Source organism: Pteronotus mesoamericanus, unplaced genomic scaffold (assembly GCF_021234165.1).
Source record: "Pteronotus mesoamericanus isolate MK-2021 breed Mesoamerican mustached bat unplaced genomic scaffold, CSHL_Meso_final contig_20, whole genome shotgun sequence".
NCBI classification, from domain to species: Eukaryota; Metazoa; Chordata; class Mammalia; order Chiroptera; family Mormoopidae; genus Pteronotus; species Pteronotus mesoamericanus.
The window spans coordinates 45,826,231-45,843,586 of NW_026555085.1; the positions used below are offsets into that span (position 1 = coordinate 45,826,231).

At 34.8% G+C, this 17,356-nt stretch overlaps 1 protein-coding gene across 1 annotated transcript in view; it reads left to right on the forward strand.

Moving 5' to 3' along the window:
• Window positions 1-17,356, forward strand: part of ZNF292 (zinc finger protein 292) — an 88,901-nt gene that overhangs the window by 40,884 nt on the left and 30,661 nt on the right. Inside the window, exons 4-6 of the mRNA XM_054569683.1 lie at window positions 9,662-9,816; window positions 10,007-10,085; window positions 12,311-12,446. Coding sequence (XP_054425658.1) covers window positions 9,662-9,816; window positions 10,007-10,085; window positions 12,311-12,446 — 370 coding nt within the window. The remainder of the gene's footprint in view (window positions 1-9,661; window positions 9,817-10,006; window positions 10,086-12,310; window positions 12,447-17,356) is intronic.

The following is a 17,356-nucleotide window of genomic DNA, read 5'->3' on the forward strand; positions in this document are numbered from 1 at the left end:
CCATGGCCAATCCTCATTCTTATCCCCACCTTTATCTCATTTCCACTGGCACCCAGTCCTCACAGTTTTGGAGTCCTTTGGTGATTTCTGCAGAGTTAGTGTCTTTATTTAAAAGCCTACTTGGAGTGCCAATCATCATATACTTTCCAGTGTTTAAAATTGTTTTTTTTCTCCATTACTATTTTCTTAGTCTAGTTTATGGCATTTTTTTTTTAAATTACTGTTTTAGTGAAGTTTGGAGAAAGCAGGGTGCAAAATGTATGTGTCTAATTTTTCCACAAGAACCTTAAAATAAATTTTAGTACCTTTGAAATTTTGAAGGGTATTACATATTCACCAGGAGTTTTGGGAGTCCAAAAGGTCAAATCTGTAAGATATTTACCTTCTTTAACTTGTGTGCAGTGGACTGTTCCAGAGGTTATATGATGTGTGATATAGGAACAGATTAAATGCAGAAGTAGATCTGACTCCTGCTGTTTTCTACTAAGTCAACATTGAAGAGATCAGAAAAATGTAAAACAGTGTCACTCTTCTAATTTTTTTTGAAATGTTTATTTTCATTAAAAATACCTTAAAGTAACATGTGATGGGTTTATTGTTATTTTAATTCCATTCATTTCTAATGTGATTGGAATATAATTTAATTCCAATCATTTCTAATATGGTTGATATCAATGGTTGTAATCCATATAGATGAAACTCTTTGATATTTTTAGTAATTTTTAAGAGAATAAAGAGTCATGAGACCAAAACTTCTGAGAGCTTCTAGAGAATCCTAGATATAAATTGGAACTGAAACAAGCATAACAGTGTAAACCTATTCAGTACTCCACTATTTTTATCTTTACATAGGACACTAATATAATTAATCCTTACGTCCATTAAATTTTATACCCCTTTGGTTTTTTCCTCTTTTGTTTTCTCTCCTAATATTCCTTAGAGGAACTAAAGGAAGCTGCTGGACGTTAATCTATACTGTCTTTTGCCCTAGGGTATGTATGTTCTAGTGGTTTAAGCAATGAGAAATCAACCCAAAAGCCAAATGTTAAAAAGTGCATTTTCTTTCCCAAAGGGGCAAAAAATTGGCTCTTAGGGAGAAAAACAACTTAGATATTACAACAGTTTATGGCCCATAAACAGATATACTACAGTACATCTGTATTATTAAATTTCACTATGGATGGGGACAGTTAGGGAAAAAAAGTCAAAAGGCTCCTTAGGAGGGGATGATAGTGAAGAAGAGGTTGAGAAACACTGTGTTAGCGATGTCATTGAGCATTATCCTTTAACCTTTCATGTGTTCGTATTTTTTTCTCCTATTTCAGACTTGCTCATTATACACACTATAGAATAGAGGCTGTCACCACAAATACCTTGTTAGGGGTCCAGTTGATACCTTAAAGAGGAAGGCAGCTAGGTGAGGCTTTTAGCCACCAAAGAGCCGTGCCTGCTCTCAGTCAGGGAGCTTTGCTCATCTACCACTCCATTCATCACTCAGCTCTAGCCATTTGTTTCCATGCTGGAATATGGATTGCCTAATTTTCCAGAAATTTTAAAAAGGAAAAACCAGAAATCTAAGTTTTACCAAAACTTACTATTTTTAAATATTAGAAAACTAAAATTCTTCAGCAACGTATACATCAGTCAAAACCTGTATGAGCTCCCCATCCCTTATGTACACATTACACACTAGTTTCTTTTGTATGATGGAATATGTCTCCAAAATGTGACTTCTTTATAGATTCCTGAACTCATTGTCATCTTGATTCTGCTTGAGTGACTTCAGTGCTAGGACCTTCTGTTCCAGGAGGCTAACCTGTTCTATTTTTGGTTAACTCTGATGTTTCTGCCTCACCGGAAGCAGAAATGTATCTTCAGCGAACTTGAACCTAGAGGCCCTAGTTTGTCCTTTGAGACCACACAGAATAAGACTCACTCTTCTCTTATGTGACAAGTTTTCAGGTTTGTGATTTTGACTTTGAATCAAATTTCCATTTGTCCAGAAATGTAGAGCATAGTAGTTAAGAATTTAAACTTTGAAGTCAAACTACTAGGGTTTGAATCTTCTCTCTGCCTCTTAACTAGCTCTGTGATCTTGGGGTTTGTTACTTTAACCTCTTTATGCCTTAATATGTCCATTTTTAAAAGAAGCATGTTACTATAATTTACCTAATTACTAATAGGTAATACATGTAAAACTCTCAGAATAGTGCCTATCACCTGGGAAATATTCAGTAAGTATTATTTGTTATCCATATTAAGCATCCTTAGTTTATCAGTCGTTCTCCATATAACACAGTTTTAAATTTTCTTACCATATTTAGTTTATGATTTATTCATTAATGGAAGCAATATGGTGCCTTATAGGAAGATTTGGGTTTCTGTATCTCTTATTATCTGTACCATCCCCCAAACTGGATCACAATGAGTTTTATCGTTATACGTGTATGTAAATATAAGCATACATAAACACACATTAACTTATTCATTCATAAGGGCACATGGCAATAAAAAACCATTGGTGAGAGAGCCAGTGTGAGACTTCGTTTCCTCCCCTACTTCCCTAATAAAAGCCTGATTTTATTCACACATTTTCCTTCTTCTACATGGCTTTGTGCTTCAGAGAAGCAGGCCCTATCTTTAATTTTGGGGAATGGGATCTGATTGATGTAAAAATTAGCCATGGAATTCTGTTATGGCTGTGTGTCTTTGGATATAGGTATGTGATGCAGTTCTGGCCATTGAGACCTAATGAGACATATACTAATGGGAATTGGATTGGGGGTTTCTGGGAAAAGTTTCCTTGTTCCGAGTAGAGATACACATGAAGAGATGGTTTCATCTTTTTTCTGGTTATTGCTGAGTCTGGGTAAGAAGCCTGTTTTACTCTCTTGAGACCTGGGGGTTGGGTGGGGACATAACCTGACAATGGCAGAGCGAAGACATAGGTGGGTTCTTAAAGACATTGTTGAGCTGGAGTAACCAATCCTGTAACTGGCTTTTCCTTTTAATTTCCTATTAATGTGGTAAACATTGTTACTGTTTATGCTACTTTGGGTTGGATTTTCTTTCTTTTAGCTAAAATAATCTTAAGAGATAATGAAGTCAAATTATTTAATTCTGTTCTGGCTGGCAAATTGGATAAATATTATTTAACCTCATAGAATTATGAGGAATAATTGAAGCGATATAGGTAAAAGGCGCTTTGTAATTATAAAGTAATTCCACAGCTTTATGTTGAATAGTTCTGTTACATTACCACAATTAGTATTTGTGGTGGACAGAATGTTTCAGAGAGAGAGAAGCTGCCTGGCTTTGTTAATTACCAATTATATTAATATTGTGCAGGTTACTGGACCCTTTAATTACTCCTCTGTAAAAAATTAAATGATCATTGTAATTCTGTGAAAAGAATGAATCTAATCATTGTGGGATAAGGTTGTAGGTACAAATAAGGAACTCTTTTAATTGAAGAAACCATAATTTATTATCAGTCATGTTGGAGATGCTTCCAATTTCACAGTGACCTTAGTGTCTTGAGAAACTAGGGAAGCTCTACCATCAATATACTTAATGGCTATGAATATCAACTAATAGCTTTATACAGATACATATTTTCTTTTTTAACCCAACTTTTTAACTTATTAGCATGTCATCAGTTTGGGGGGGGGGTACCATCTCTAATACTCTGCTGTCATCCTTTTCTTCTTCCCTCTCCCTAGTTATATTATTCCCAGACTATTCAATAACCACCACAAAGGTCTCCTTTGCACCAGAAACTGCTTTCTCTTCTTTATTTATCTATAAAATAAGTGAAAGGAGATCATTTTTAAGGTGCTTTCCAGTCTCTGTTATACCCATAAGAACTTGTCTTTGATTACATATTAGAATTAAGATTAAAAACGCTCATCCGAGGACAGTAGAACTCAATTACATCCCTCAAAGAAGTAATCTTTGAGTACCCTAGGCAGAGCTAGATGTATCAAGAAATGTAGAACTCGGGTAAAATGTAAGATATATGTAGTTACATATGATTTTTTTAGTTTTTCTGAGGTTCAGGAAATAAATGGAAGAAACTTACAATTTTAAAGCTGTTGGGAAATCTGTTTGATGTATTTTCTTTTCCAGAAAATTTAAAACTCTGGCAGTGGGGGAGCAAAAGTAGGTTTATACTTGTGAGCATGTGAAACAGTTTATTCTTGCATATTATTTATTTATTATTGTATTTCCATACACCTGTAACCCTACTTTTGCTCTGCCCTGTATTATGGAAATTGATTTATTACTACAAGGTAACTAATAGGGAAAACCTGGGTGTTCATTTTAATCCATCTTGGATTGAGAGCATTTGCCAGGCATGAAGTTCCCTAGATGTTTAAAGTTGTTTTTCCAGAAAATGAAAATGTTATTTAATAACTTTGTGTAGGAAAATGGATGGAAACTAAAGTAAGAATTGTATGCTTGGTTGATGCTAATTCTGAAATCTTTGAAGATATAAGTGATGTCTTCCTCTGACACATCATCATCAAGTGCCTAAGGAAAATATTAAAACCAACCATGCCAACATTTGCCCATGTCACATTTTTTAAACACAGAACATCATACTCAGTTTTATTCTGAGTATAATCACAAAAGAATCCCAGAGTGCACATTTTTCTGTTCATTTGGTTAACTTTTGTTTAGATTTTTCTAAGTCCTGTTTTTTTCTCTTTTACATCATATTTATTCTATTACAGTTGTCTCAGGTTTTTCCCCCTTTGCTCTCCTCCACCCATCCCACAGTCAGTTCCTACTCTGTCCATGTCCATGGGTCATTCATATGTGTTCTTTGTCTAGTCCCTTCCCCTTCTTTCCACCATTGTCCTCCTTCCCTATCCCCTCTGGTCACTTATAGTCTGCTCCATGTTTCCATGCCTGTGGTTTATTTTGTTCGTTAGTTTATTTTGTTGAATAGATTCCACTTTTAGGTGAGATCATGTGGTATTCGTCTTTCACCGACTGGCTTATTTCACTTAACATAATATCCTCCAGCTCCATCCATGTTGTTGCAAAAGGTAGGAGGTCCTTCTTTCTTTCTTTTTTAAAATGTAGATTGATTTTATTTATTTTTCTAAGTGTCAGAATCCATAGTAAAATATTAAAAAATTTAAATCTATTATAAAGTCTCAGCAATTAAAACAACGTGACACCAGCATGGAAATAATCAAGTAGATCAGGGAAATAAAATAAGCATTCTAGAAACAAATGCATGTATGTCTAACAATGTAATATATGAGATCAAACTGATATTTCAAATCCATGGGAAAAATAAGGCTTATTCAACAAATAAGGTGCATGGACCACTATTCCTTGAAATAAAACAAATATAGAGCCCTGTTTCACACGTTATATAGGAAATATTCAGGTGAGTCAATATGTAAAATCAAAGGAGCCTTAGGAGAAAATACAAAGTATTTTTCTTACCCAGAAGTAAAATATTCAAACCAGGAGCTATAAAGTAAAATATTGACAATATGACTATATTAAACATTTAAGACTATATAGCAATATACAGATAAAAAAATTAAAGGACAAGTAAAAGAATAGGAAAGTATTTGCCACACATCAAAAAAAGGGTTAAAAGTTTGTTTGTGGTTTGTCTTTTTTTTAGGAGAAAAATATTCTACAAACCTTTAATATAAAAATGGATAAAGAATACCAAGAAGTCATTTAAAGCTTTTTAAAAATAATAGAAATAGGCAAGAAATATACAGAAACAGGTTTAGTTTCAACAGATAATAATAGAACAATTAAAATAACACATTGTCACAATCAGATTAATACGTATTAAAAAATATTGGTGATATAAAGTATTGGCAGCTGTGAAAGGAGCTGGGTATTCATAGACTCCTTTTCTTCATCTTCTTAAAGCAGACCCTTTAGCGTATCTTGCAAAGGTGTATTCTTTTAGCCTTCTTTTGTCTGGGAAACTCCTTATTTCACCTTCCATTTTAATTGAGAGCCTTGCTGGGTAGGTTGAGCAGTCGTGGTTACAGGCCTTTGCTTTTCATGGCTTAGAATATTTCTTGCCATTCTCTTCTGGCTTGTAGTGTTTCTGTTGAGAAGTCAGCTGCTAGCCTTATCAGGGGCTCCTGTATATGTTATGTACTACCTCTTTCTCTCTTGCTTCCTTTGAGATTCTCTGTTTGTCTTTGATATTTGCCATTTTAATGATGATGTGTCTTGCAGTGGGCCTCATTGGGTTCCTCTTGAATGGGACCTTCTGTGCTTCCTGGACCTGTGTGGTTTTTTCTGTCTTCAAATTAGGGAAGTTTTCCGTCATTACTTTTTCAAACAGGTTCTCTATCCCTTCCTTCTCTTCTTCTCCTTCTGGTACCCATATTATATGGATATTACTACGTTTCAGGTTGTCCTGCATTTCCCTAAATGCCTCCTCAATCTCTTTGAGTCATTTTTTATTTTCTTGCTCTTTCTGGGAGCTTTTTTCTACCTTATCCTCCAGCTTGCTGATTCGATCCTTGGCTTCATCGAGCCTGCTTTTGATTCCTTCTACTGTGTTCTTCAGTTGTAGTCTGCATTTCCTCTTGTTTCTTATTGATAGTTCCTATGTCCTTTTTCATGCTGATATAGTTTGCAGTAAGTGCCTCGTAGTTTCCCTGTAGTTTTTTGTAATTCTCTCTGAGCTCACTGAGTTTCATTGAGCTTCCTTAGAAACGTTGTTTGGAACTCAATATTTGATAGTTTACTTGCCTCTATTCATTTAGTTCTCTTTCTGGAGAGTCCTCCTTTCCCTTCAACGGGGGGGGGGGGGGGGGGGTGTTTCTTTGTCTTCCCATTATTTGTGAGACTCTTCTTTTTTGTTTCTGCTTCTTAAATTGATGTGTTTTGATTTCCTGACTTTGTAGTGTGAACTTCTGTGCTGTTTTATCTTTCTAGATCTGCCTCTGATGATGTCAGCGGTTGACCCTGTCTGACCTTAGGCAGTGTGTTTGGGACTTCCTGGAACCTACTGTCTGTGGCTGTCTCCTTCAGCTGTTATTTAGTCACTCTGCACTCAGCATTCAGGCTTAGATACCACAGGGTGGGACAGAGTTATTGGGTCCTCTCATGCTTGTGCCGCTCAAGAGATTAGTCTGCCTAGCCAGGTGGCTGCTGCCACGTGGGAGAGGAGTAAGCACCAGGATCCTGCTGGCTACTCTCGGTTCTCTCTCCAAAACCTCACTCTCCAGTCTCTCCTCAAGTGTCTCTAAACCACTGTGCACCCCCTTTAGCCAGGGATCTACTGTCTGTGGCTGCCACTCTATTCTCAGCAGTCAGGCTTTAGCAGTACTGGGCCAGGGCTGAATTCCTCCTGGGGGCGGGGCTTGTTGTGTCCTCACACATTGTTGCCACTCAGGGGAGTGGTCTGCCTAAGCACGATGGCTACTGCTGCATGAGGGATGAGTCAGCATTGGGATCCTGTCATCTACTCTCTCCGTTCTCTACCCAAAGCCCCCTTCCCCAGTCTTTCCTCAGGTGTCTCTAGCCTGCTCTGCCCCTGCTTTTGCCAGAGACCAGCGTAAGTGCCAGTTAGGTTGCGCTAAAGCTGATTCTTCTGTCTGTCCAATAAGGCTCATCTCTCATTGTTGTTCAGTTGTTTGTTCCAGGTGATTTCTCCACAATTTAGTTGTAATTCCATATTGATCCTAGGAGGTCAGTATGACTTCCACTCACTCCTCCTCCATCTTGATTCTTCGCTCTCTTCTCTTTCTGGATCTGCCCACTTTGGCATCAAATGGTGTCCCAGCCTGGCCCTAGGCAGCCTGTTCGAGGCTACCAGAGTTCCACAGTCTGTGGCTGTCTTGTTCTTTAAGTCCTGTTGAGAGAATTTTTTGTTGTTGCTGACATCAAATATGTGGTGTCTTTTCCAACACCAGTTCTGTAACACTCCAACACCAAATAAATGTCCTACAATTCAGTCCAAATTCTGGCATTAGCCAGAGTTTAATGTCAGATTCCGCAGTTAAAGGGTTCAGTCCCACACAGTGTCCCTAACCTTAGATGCCAGTTACAAATGTGAGGTCTTAAGGTCATCTGAACACTCCAGCTTGGAAGGGGCGGGGGTTCAGGGTCTATGAATATTTGATTACTCAGAAAATGAGTTGCTCTCATTAAAGAGCAACTTACTATGTTGCTCTTTAATTTCCCAGATTACCTTTTCTGTTAGTCCTTCCTCCTTCCCTCCCTCCCTTATTTTCTACTTCTTCTACTTCTGCTTCTGCTAGAGGTTAGTAGATAGAGAGGACAAGGCAGTGTTTTCTTTTGAGTATTTGGTGGTAAAATATAAATCATTTCCTCTTCCCTTCCTTCCTACTGTTTTTTCTTCCATCCTACCTACCTACCTACACTATTTTTTTTAAGTTGCTCGAGTATACAAGCCTTCATGGAGTTTTCCTTCAAGATACACCTTTTCCCCCCAGAAAATGACATCTGAATTTTCACATGTAATGAGACAAGTCTTAAACCTTGAAACGTGAAGAGGATCAATTGTGTCAGTGTTTTAAATTATTTTTAAAAACATGTAATTAGTGTCCTACTTCATTTAGCATAATTGTGGAACCTTTAAGATAGTTTTTAGTAAGTCAAGATTTTAGTAGTTACAGTCTTAACATGTGGGTGTTTAACTAATGAAGCCAGTTTCTTCCATCTCTGTTTTGTAGGATAAACAGGATTTTTTCCTTTCTAGTGGTTCTGATACGGGAAATTTAAAATATATACTTCATTAAGGAATGAGGAGTGTTACTAGCACTTTACTACAAAAATCATATGACCTTATAATCAGTCTTTAATATTGATTACATATGATGGTCTTTAGATTTTCTTTTTTTTTTTTTTTTTTTTTTAATTATAAAACTTGTTATAAAACAAAGTAATATGGACCTGGCTGGTATGGGTCAGTGGATGAGTGCAGGCCTGCAAACCAAAGGGTTGCTGGTTCGATTCCCAGTCAGGGCACATGCCTGGGTTGTGGTCCAGGCCCCCAGTAGGAGGCGCACGAGAGGTGACCACACATTGATGTTCTCTCCCTCTCTTTCTCCATCCTTTCCTCTCTCTCTCAAAATAAATAAAATCTCTAAAAAAGATAAAAATAAAATATTTTTTAAGACTAATATGTTATGCACTATAATTTTTTATTAAGTGAAAAATTATATGTCTTCTGACCATATGTGACTCATTCATTGTTATGTGTTGAATTTTATGCTCCTTATATAAAAAATAGAAAACACATGTTCTTTGAAATTCTTCACTGCATTTTTGGCCCAGTATTATTTGCCCAGGGGCCTTGCATTTAAAATAACTTAAATTTTAGAAACTTTTAGTGAAAGGTAGCATTTTGACCAAGGTAGGGAGGAGATAATGCCTACACTATTTAAAACCAGCTTTCCTAAGATGATGCTATATTGTAGGACAAACTAACACTATTTTTCCCCCTATAGAGAGCTGCTAGAAACAGTACTGTGACTTTATGACTTTGACTTTTAATCAGTATAAACTGATTTTTGTTTCTATAAATAAAAAATGTTACTTTTAAAATTTTTCATGTAGGAAAGAAAAACAGTTGATTAGTCCAATGTGTATTTGGATTTATATTGAATACCTTTTATTATTCCTTCCAAAACAGACACTCCTTGAATATGCAGAGAAATGGAAAACTTCAGAAGACCCCTTACCTTTATTGGAGGTATACACAGTGGCTATCCAAAGTTATGTTAAAGCCCGACCTTATCTTACCTCTGAATGTGAAAATGTAGCATTGGTTCTGGAACGCTTGGCATTGTGAGTAGACCTTTGAGTAAATAAAAAATTAGATTTAGCTTTTTTGTTTTAACTTTATATCTCAGCTCTAATAATATTTTAATTTTAAATAGATTAGTTATGGGAAGTCTAATGATACTAGAATTACTCATTTTATTTTACTTCAAATTTTAATAATTATTTGTATCCTTATCAACTTTTTGTTTTTTAGAAGCTGTGTTGAGCTTTTATTGTGCCTGCCTGTTGATTTATCAGATAAACAGTGGGAACAATTTCAGACACTGGTGCAGGTGAGAATATTTACCTATTGGTTTTAATATAGGTACATTTTAGGTCAGTTTTCTTTACTAATAAATTATTGGGTTAAACTTTAAAACATCTAATTAGCAACAAACATTAATTGCTGTTATTATTGACACTAGTATCTTGCATATATAGTAGATGCCCAAATGTTTCTTAAATGAATATGTTTAGTTTGATCGAATAATACACTGTTCTTTAAGATCAGATAATTAGAAAACTTTGTCAGAGCAGTAAGGGAACATAAAAGAAAAATGTTCTCATTTGTATTTAGAAACAGTTTAGCTAATGTTGAAAATCTGCAATATGCTTTATGAGAATTTTTAACATATCTCATTTAATTCTTATGAAAACCCTGGGGGGGTAGTTATGTTTTTCTCATTTTAAAGGTGAGGAAACTGAGGCTCATACTCTAAAATATTTATCTGCATGTACTTACACAGCTAATATCAAGAGTAGTTATTTGAACCCAGGTTCTTTTATTTCAAAGCACATGCTTTTTTTCCTAGAGCTGAAAACACATGCTTTGTCTCTTTTATTTAATTATTTTATTCTACATATATGAAGTATTACACAATTGTTGCCTAGTTGTTTTGGAGCATTTTCAAGCACATTAAATTTTGTTTCAAGCACTAGATTGTGCTGGGTATACTATAGAATCAAGAAAATTTTGATTAATTGGTTAAAAAGAGTGTTCCTGCTAGCTAAGTTAAAAAAGTATAGTTGTCTTTTTCTCTAGCAAGAGTTCTCAAAATATCCTTTGGCCTTATGTTTTTCTGTAGGAACTATAGTAAGCAGGGTTAGTCTAAAATTTTAGAAGCATGTGAAATAAACTATAAAGAAGTCAATTTTGCTATTTAATATAAACATTAAAATCTATATCAAGTGCAAAATTCTTGAAAGTAGGATTCATATCTTAACACCATAGGATTCTATTATGCCTTACACATAACAGGTCCTTAAAAATTGTTGAAATAAAAATGTCTTGTCTTGTCACATTGCAGCTAACTTTTTGATCATGCAATTTCTACTTCAGCATATCAGTACGTTGTGTCTTGGGTTTTTTCCCAGCCTGTTTATTTTTAAGTAAATAATTCAGACACTCTTGCCACAGAATTAAATAAGTTGTTCATATACCAATATAATACCGAATCCCTCAAGCTACTTACTTAATTTATTTTTGGTCAGCATAAGATAAACTTTTAAACTTTACTTTTTGAAACAGTAGCAGTAGCTAATACTTTTATATGAGTTCATGAGAAGGAAATAACTCTTTAAATCCCTCTGTGGTAGTTTTCAGCAGTTGCTCAAAGAAAATTTCTTAAAGCACTTAAAATCGTTGCAGTGGGAAAGTTTTTATGGTATTAAGGAGAAGATGTTTTGTATAAACATAGCATGCAGTTTTAAGAGTTTCCATGACACTACTCTTATTTTGGAGCTTCCTCAGGGTTATTTTATATAAAACCTGCTTAACAGCATTTGTTTCATTTTGCATGTGCATAAATTGTTTAAATATTTCTTTACCCGATGAGAGGATAAGCCCCATAAACACAGGAACTAGTTGTTCTCTTCCGCCAGTACTTCCTTAGTACTTTGCCCATAGAAATTCTCAGTAAACATTTTCTGAATTGAATAAAAACTATTGATCTTTTTTGGGCTGAAGAATATGGAAATTACATGAACATTTCAAAAAAACTAATAAGCAAGGTTTGTGTCAGCTTTAATAGGATTTTGCCAAGGCTGAGTAGCGAGTAAATGAAAAAATCACGCATTTAATTGTTTTCTTTTCATAAGTCTCTTATGTGTAAGTGGTCACGTAGGCCTTGACGCAGGTCTGTCATTTATTAATAGCAGAAGTTTTTGGGAAAATTTTTTTACTAACACAGGATGTAAAATGAGTAAGGTCTTTTATGCTATGGATATTTTGATAGTTTCCTTGGGAAATAGCTTTGCTCTTGGTTTAGATTTTGGGGGAGAATAATATGGACTTATAAAAATACATTGTATTTATTTAAAAATTTATAATTGATAAAATGCTTATCCTTGAGATTTGACTTTAAAATTCAGAAGCAAAGGAATTTAGCACTTTGTAATATGACATGAAATTTTTAAGATAAGTCTTATTTTTCAAAAGTTTAGTATTATATTTAAAGCCTGATAAGCTTGCTTTTAAAAATCTGTTGTAATTCTTTGGATGTTTATTTAATATTTATAGGTAGCTCATGAAAAGCTGATGGAGAATGGCAGCTGTGAATTGCATTTTTTAGCTACTCTAGCTCAAGAGACTGGGGTGTGGAAAAACCCGGTACTGTGCACTATTCTTTCCCAGGAACCCTTGGATAAGGATAAAGGTAAATTTTCTAGAGAGAGAGAGAGAGAGAAAGAGAGAGAGAAGAAAAAACAATCATTTGACCAGAAAAAATAAGTACTTAAAATTGTTTTGATATGGTTCATCTCAAAATATCCCAAACAAGGACCATTTGATTAAATTTTTATCAGAGGTGCTTGAGACCTGTCATTTTATTTATTTCTTTATTTATTTTGGGGGAAGGATGTATTTATAGGACTTTACAATCTTAGCATTACAGAGAAACTATATTTTTTCCCCAACATCTTTTTAACAGAGGAATTCTCTCTGCAACATCCTAACAGGTGGCGATCTGGCTTATATTTGATAACTAACTTACTTGACAGATGGAGATGTAGAAATAGGGTAGTTAAATGATTTTCTTCAAAATAAAAAAAGAAATGAATGTTAGAACTCTCAAGTCTTCTGTGTCTAAGATTAGTACTCTTTCTCCAGGAGCTTATTGCTCAGTCTTATTTTATTCTTCTTTGTTGTTATTGTATGAGTTCAGTTCTAGTCAAACTGGCTGGTAACCTATTGGAAGTAGATGGCTAAATACTAATATGTGTAACAGTGTTTAGAGCTGAAAAACTATATATATCATAATGAAGAGCACAGTTGTCATCTTTGGTCCTTTCCTTGAGATTATTTTGGAAAGTGCCCAGCTTTCATTCTAACATTTTCCAAGATTTAATTAGAGAATTAAATAAGCTGCTTCCATTGTTTATTATTGTTTTTCCTGTTGATTGATGGCAAACTCTTAAGTATTTTGCAGTGTGATAGCAAATTTTGAATGCTCTGAGAATGAAGTATAAAGTTTATTACTTATGAACTCTCCTGATACTTTGATATTTACTAAAAGTTTTCCCAGCTAATCTCCAAACTTTTCTTCAAGCTGGGTGTTCCTACCTGACCTCCCTTCTTACCATTTCTCTATGTTTTCCTGATTGATCTTAGCAGTGTTATCTGTTTTCTTAATTTTCACACAAGAAGTTTATTTTTAGTGCCCCCTTCCTTTGTGGATGTCCACAAAGTAGCTAATGTTTTCAAGACAGTAGAGAAATGGAGAGTAGACATTCATTATTTAAAATAATAAGTACATTTAAAAGTTGAGAATCTTCGATGTTTTTTACCTTTGGCATATCAGTTTTGTTTCCATTATATTAATATCATTATGTTTTTATTTCTATAATAAAATTATACTTTCTAATTTTCTCAGCTTTTAAAACTATTGTATGTAATATAGTAATAATGTCAAATAACATCGTTTAGTTCAAACAGTTGGAAATATGTTTTTATATGCATGGTTTCATTAACTATCACAATGATCCTATGAAAAAGATAGACTCTTTAATTTTCCTATTACACATATAAGAAAACAGAGGCTCAGAAAGATTACTTACCTTTTCTTCATCACATTGCCAGTGATGTGAGGCAGAGCCAGGAATTGAAATCAGCTCTTCAACCTCTCTCTCTTTGTAATATGCCCTGTTACACCTTAGCCTAATAAAAATAAAATTGCATCTAGGTTAAATAAAGAGTAAACTTCTTTTTTCTGTTTTCAGTTTCTGAACAGGGTTTTTGCCAAACTCACACATTATGCTAAAGTAGAAAAATGAGACATTTACCTAAATAGAGATTTAAAATTTATTTTAGAAGAAAGTGTACTCAATTTCCTAACTTGTTTAACATTGTTTCTGTTAACAAATGTCTGCCCATCTCTGTGCTGCTTTATTTCTTGGTCTTCACCTGACAGAACCAAGGGAATAATTTGGACTATGCAACCAAGAGGAGTTTCTGCAATAGCAAATGGATTGTAGGTAGCCAGACATTAGTACAGCTCATGAAGCAACCAGAGATACACAATATGTTTAAGAGATTTTTGCAGGCATAATCTTTATTTGGTTCTCTGTTATTTAGGATGCTTCTTTGATGGGAGTCATTTTATGTATAATCACACAAACTAGAAGTGTATATTCATTTTCTCCTCTGAACAGTTGTAGGAATTAACATTTTACACATACATACTAATTAATTTACATTTTCAAATTTGATGGTTCAGAAGGATGGGGAACTTTTAGCTTTTTATATTATATATTCAGCCGCTTGGTTTAATGTAATCTAACCTACAGCAAGTTTGAAGAAAAGAGCTAGAGTTCAGAGAACAATGAGTACACCTTAATAATCATTGCTCATTAGGTTGTTTATAATGAAGCCTTTAAGAGTTGATGTAGTATTTCAATGGTAGGTAATCCATTTAATCCCAAATTGTTTCCATTGTTGCTTGGTTTTGGTTTGACTAAGTTTGGACTTACTAAAACCCAGTTAAACAAGAAATGCTCTTTGATTTGGGGGGATTGAGGGTGGGCAGGACTCAAAATTTAAAATACTGGTTTCACTCTAAGATGTGAGCCTCCTAGAATTAAGGTAACTAATAGCTAAACCAACATAATTCACGTAGATGATTTTGACATCACAGGAACTTTTTAGGCTCATACTAACTGCCTGTGCCTTTCTTTAGTCATAATCTCGGGATTGGAAAGGCACAGAATGGTCATTTAATTTTTATTCAATTGTCGGCCTTTACTTGCACACTTCTAGAGAACACTAACTATGTAGGTCATTCCATTCTTATCCTCTGTTGGAAAATACTGTGTAAACTGTATTCTTAGAGTTTACATCTTTTCGATCTAGAGTTATCCCTAAAGCCATACCAAACAGTATAAATCCATTTTTTTGCCATATCAATCAAGATATTTAAAGATTGCCATCATGTCAATGCTTAGTCATCTTTTCTTCTGTAGACTAAAAGCCATCCTGGTGTGGTATGCTTTTAAGTCTACAATCATGATACCTGATTTTTTAGTGCATTTTGTTGGTGGTGGTTCTCTTTAATGTGTAAATCTCAGAACTTAATGTGTACCTTAAATATGAGCTGGCCAGCTTTAAGGACATTGATACTCTCTCCCCTTCATCCTAACAATTTATACTTAAATTAGTATGACTTAAGATGGCATTGTCTTTTTGGGTAGCCATTTCTTTCTCACAACTCAGTGAGTTCACTAAAACTGCACACATAAAATATTTTTTAATGCTACTATTAAATTATTTATATTTTTGCACTTTGTCTTTTGGCACATAAGGTATTACTTTTTTCTCTGTTTAATTTTACTCTTTAATAAGATTTATTCTGTCTCTTTAACTTGTCAAAATTCTTTTAATTCTTCATTTTGTTTTTCAAGGTTTGACTTGTTAGTGTACATTCTGCTAGCATCTAGGTCCTTGATAGTAATTATGAAAAGATCATGTCCAGAAACCTAGCCCTTGGGATACTTACAGAAATCTTCCCAGTTGCCTTTAGTCCTTCAAGCAACGCCTTTTGATTATTATTGCTTCATCAGTCCTAGTATACGTCCTAGTCCTTCAAGCAACGCCTTTTGATTATTATTGCTTCATCAAACACACCCATTTTTTTCTTGTGCCCGGCCCATAATTCTCCTTTCTGTCTATAAAGATTTGATGAAAAACTGTAATATTTGTCTAAAGTTCTTTTAAGTTAAACTGTTTAATATTAAGATTAGTCTGCCCTAAGTTGTTATATTTTAAATGAACTTTTTATTTGAGATTTATAGAAAAACTATGAAGAGTTTTCACAACCAGTTTCCCTACTATTATCTTGGATTATTATGATACATGTCACAATTAATAAATCATTATTGATACTGTATTATTAAAGTCCATACTTTGATTCAATTTTCTTAGTTTTTACCTAATGTCCCTTTTCTGTTCCAGGATCCCATCCAGGATTCCACATTACATTTAGTCATCATGTCTCCTTAGGCTCCTCTTGGCTGTGAGAGTTTTTCAGATTTTCGTTGTTTTTGATGACCTTGACAGTTTTGAGGAATTCTGGTCAGGTATTTTGTAGACTGTCCCTCAATTGGGATTTGTATGATGTTGCTCTCATGATTAGAACTGGGCTTGTGGGTTTCGGGGAGGAAGCTCACAGAGGTAAAGTGGCATTGTCACTGCATTATATCAAGGATGCATACTGTCCACATTATTTTGACTGTTAACATTAACCTTGCTCTCCTAGCTGAGGTAGTGTGTCAGGTTTCTCCACTCTAAAGTTACTCTTTTTCCCCTCTTCCATACTGTCCTCTTTGGAAAGAGGTTAGTATATGCAACCCATACTTAGAAGGTGGAGAATTAAACTCTACTTCCTTGAGGGAGCAGTATCTGCATAGATAATTTGGAATTTTACACAGGAGATTTGTCTTTTCTTCCTCATATATTTATTTAGTCATTTATACCAGTGTAGACTCATTGGATACTAGTTTTATACTTTGGTCATAATGCAATACTACTTTATTTTGTTGCTCAAATTGTTCCTGCTTTGACCATTGGGAACCCTTGAGTTAACTTCTTGTCCCTTTGACATAGCCCCATCATTGTGAGTTATATTGTTTGTTTGCATACTTCCTTGCTTTCTGGCACCACAAGATGCTTCAGGCTTACCTTGCATATTTCCTTTCCCAGTCCTAAAATTAGCTATTTCTCCAAGGAGCCCTGGTTCCTTTTATTGAGAATAGTATTAGAAACCAAGACCTGGTACCTGGATGTGCTCATTGCTACTAGGATGATACTGCTTCTAGGACCTGTCTATGGAAGGGCAAAAATATTTGTTGGTATACTAATCTGTGTATACACAGATACCTATAAACATTTCTGTGTGTAACCAGCTATATGATGTCTCTAATTCTAATCCATACCACACTGATAATTCTGGCATCCTCCTCTTGCTTATCTATAACCTTCACTTCGATAAAATGTCATAAAAGTGGAATCATACAGTATGCAGTCTTTCCCAAGTGGTTCTTCCTACCATTGACCATATATACACTTCATCAGTCC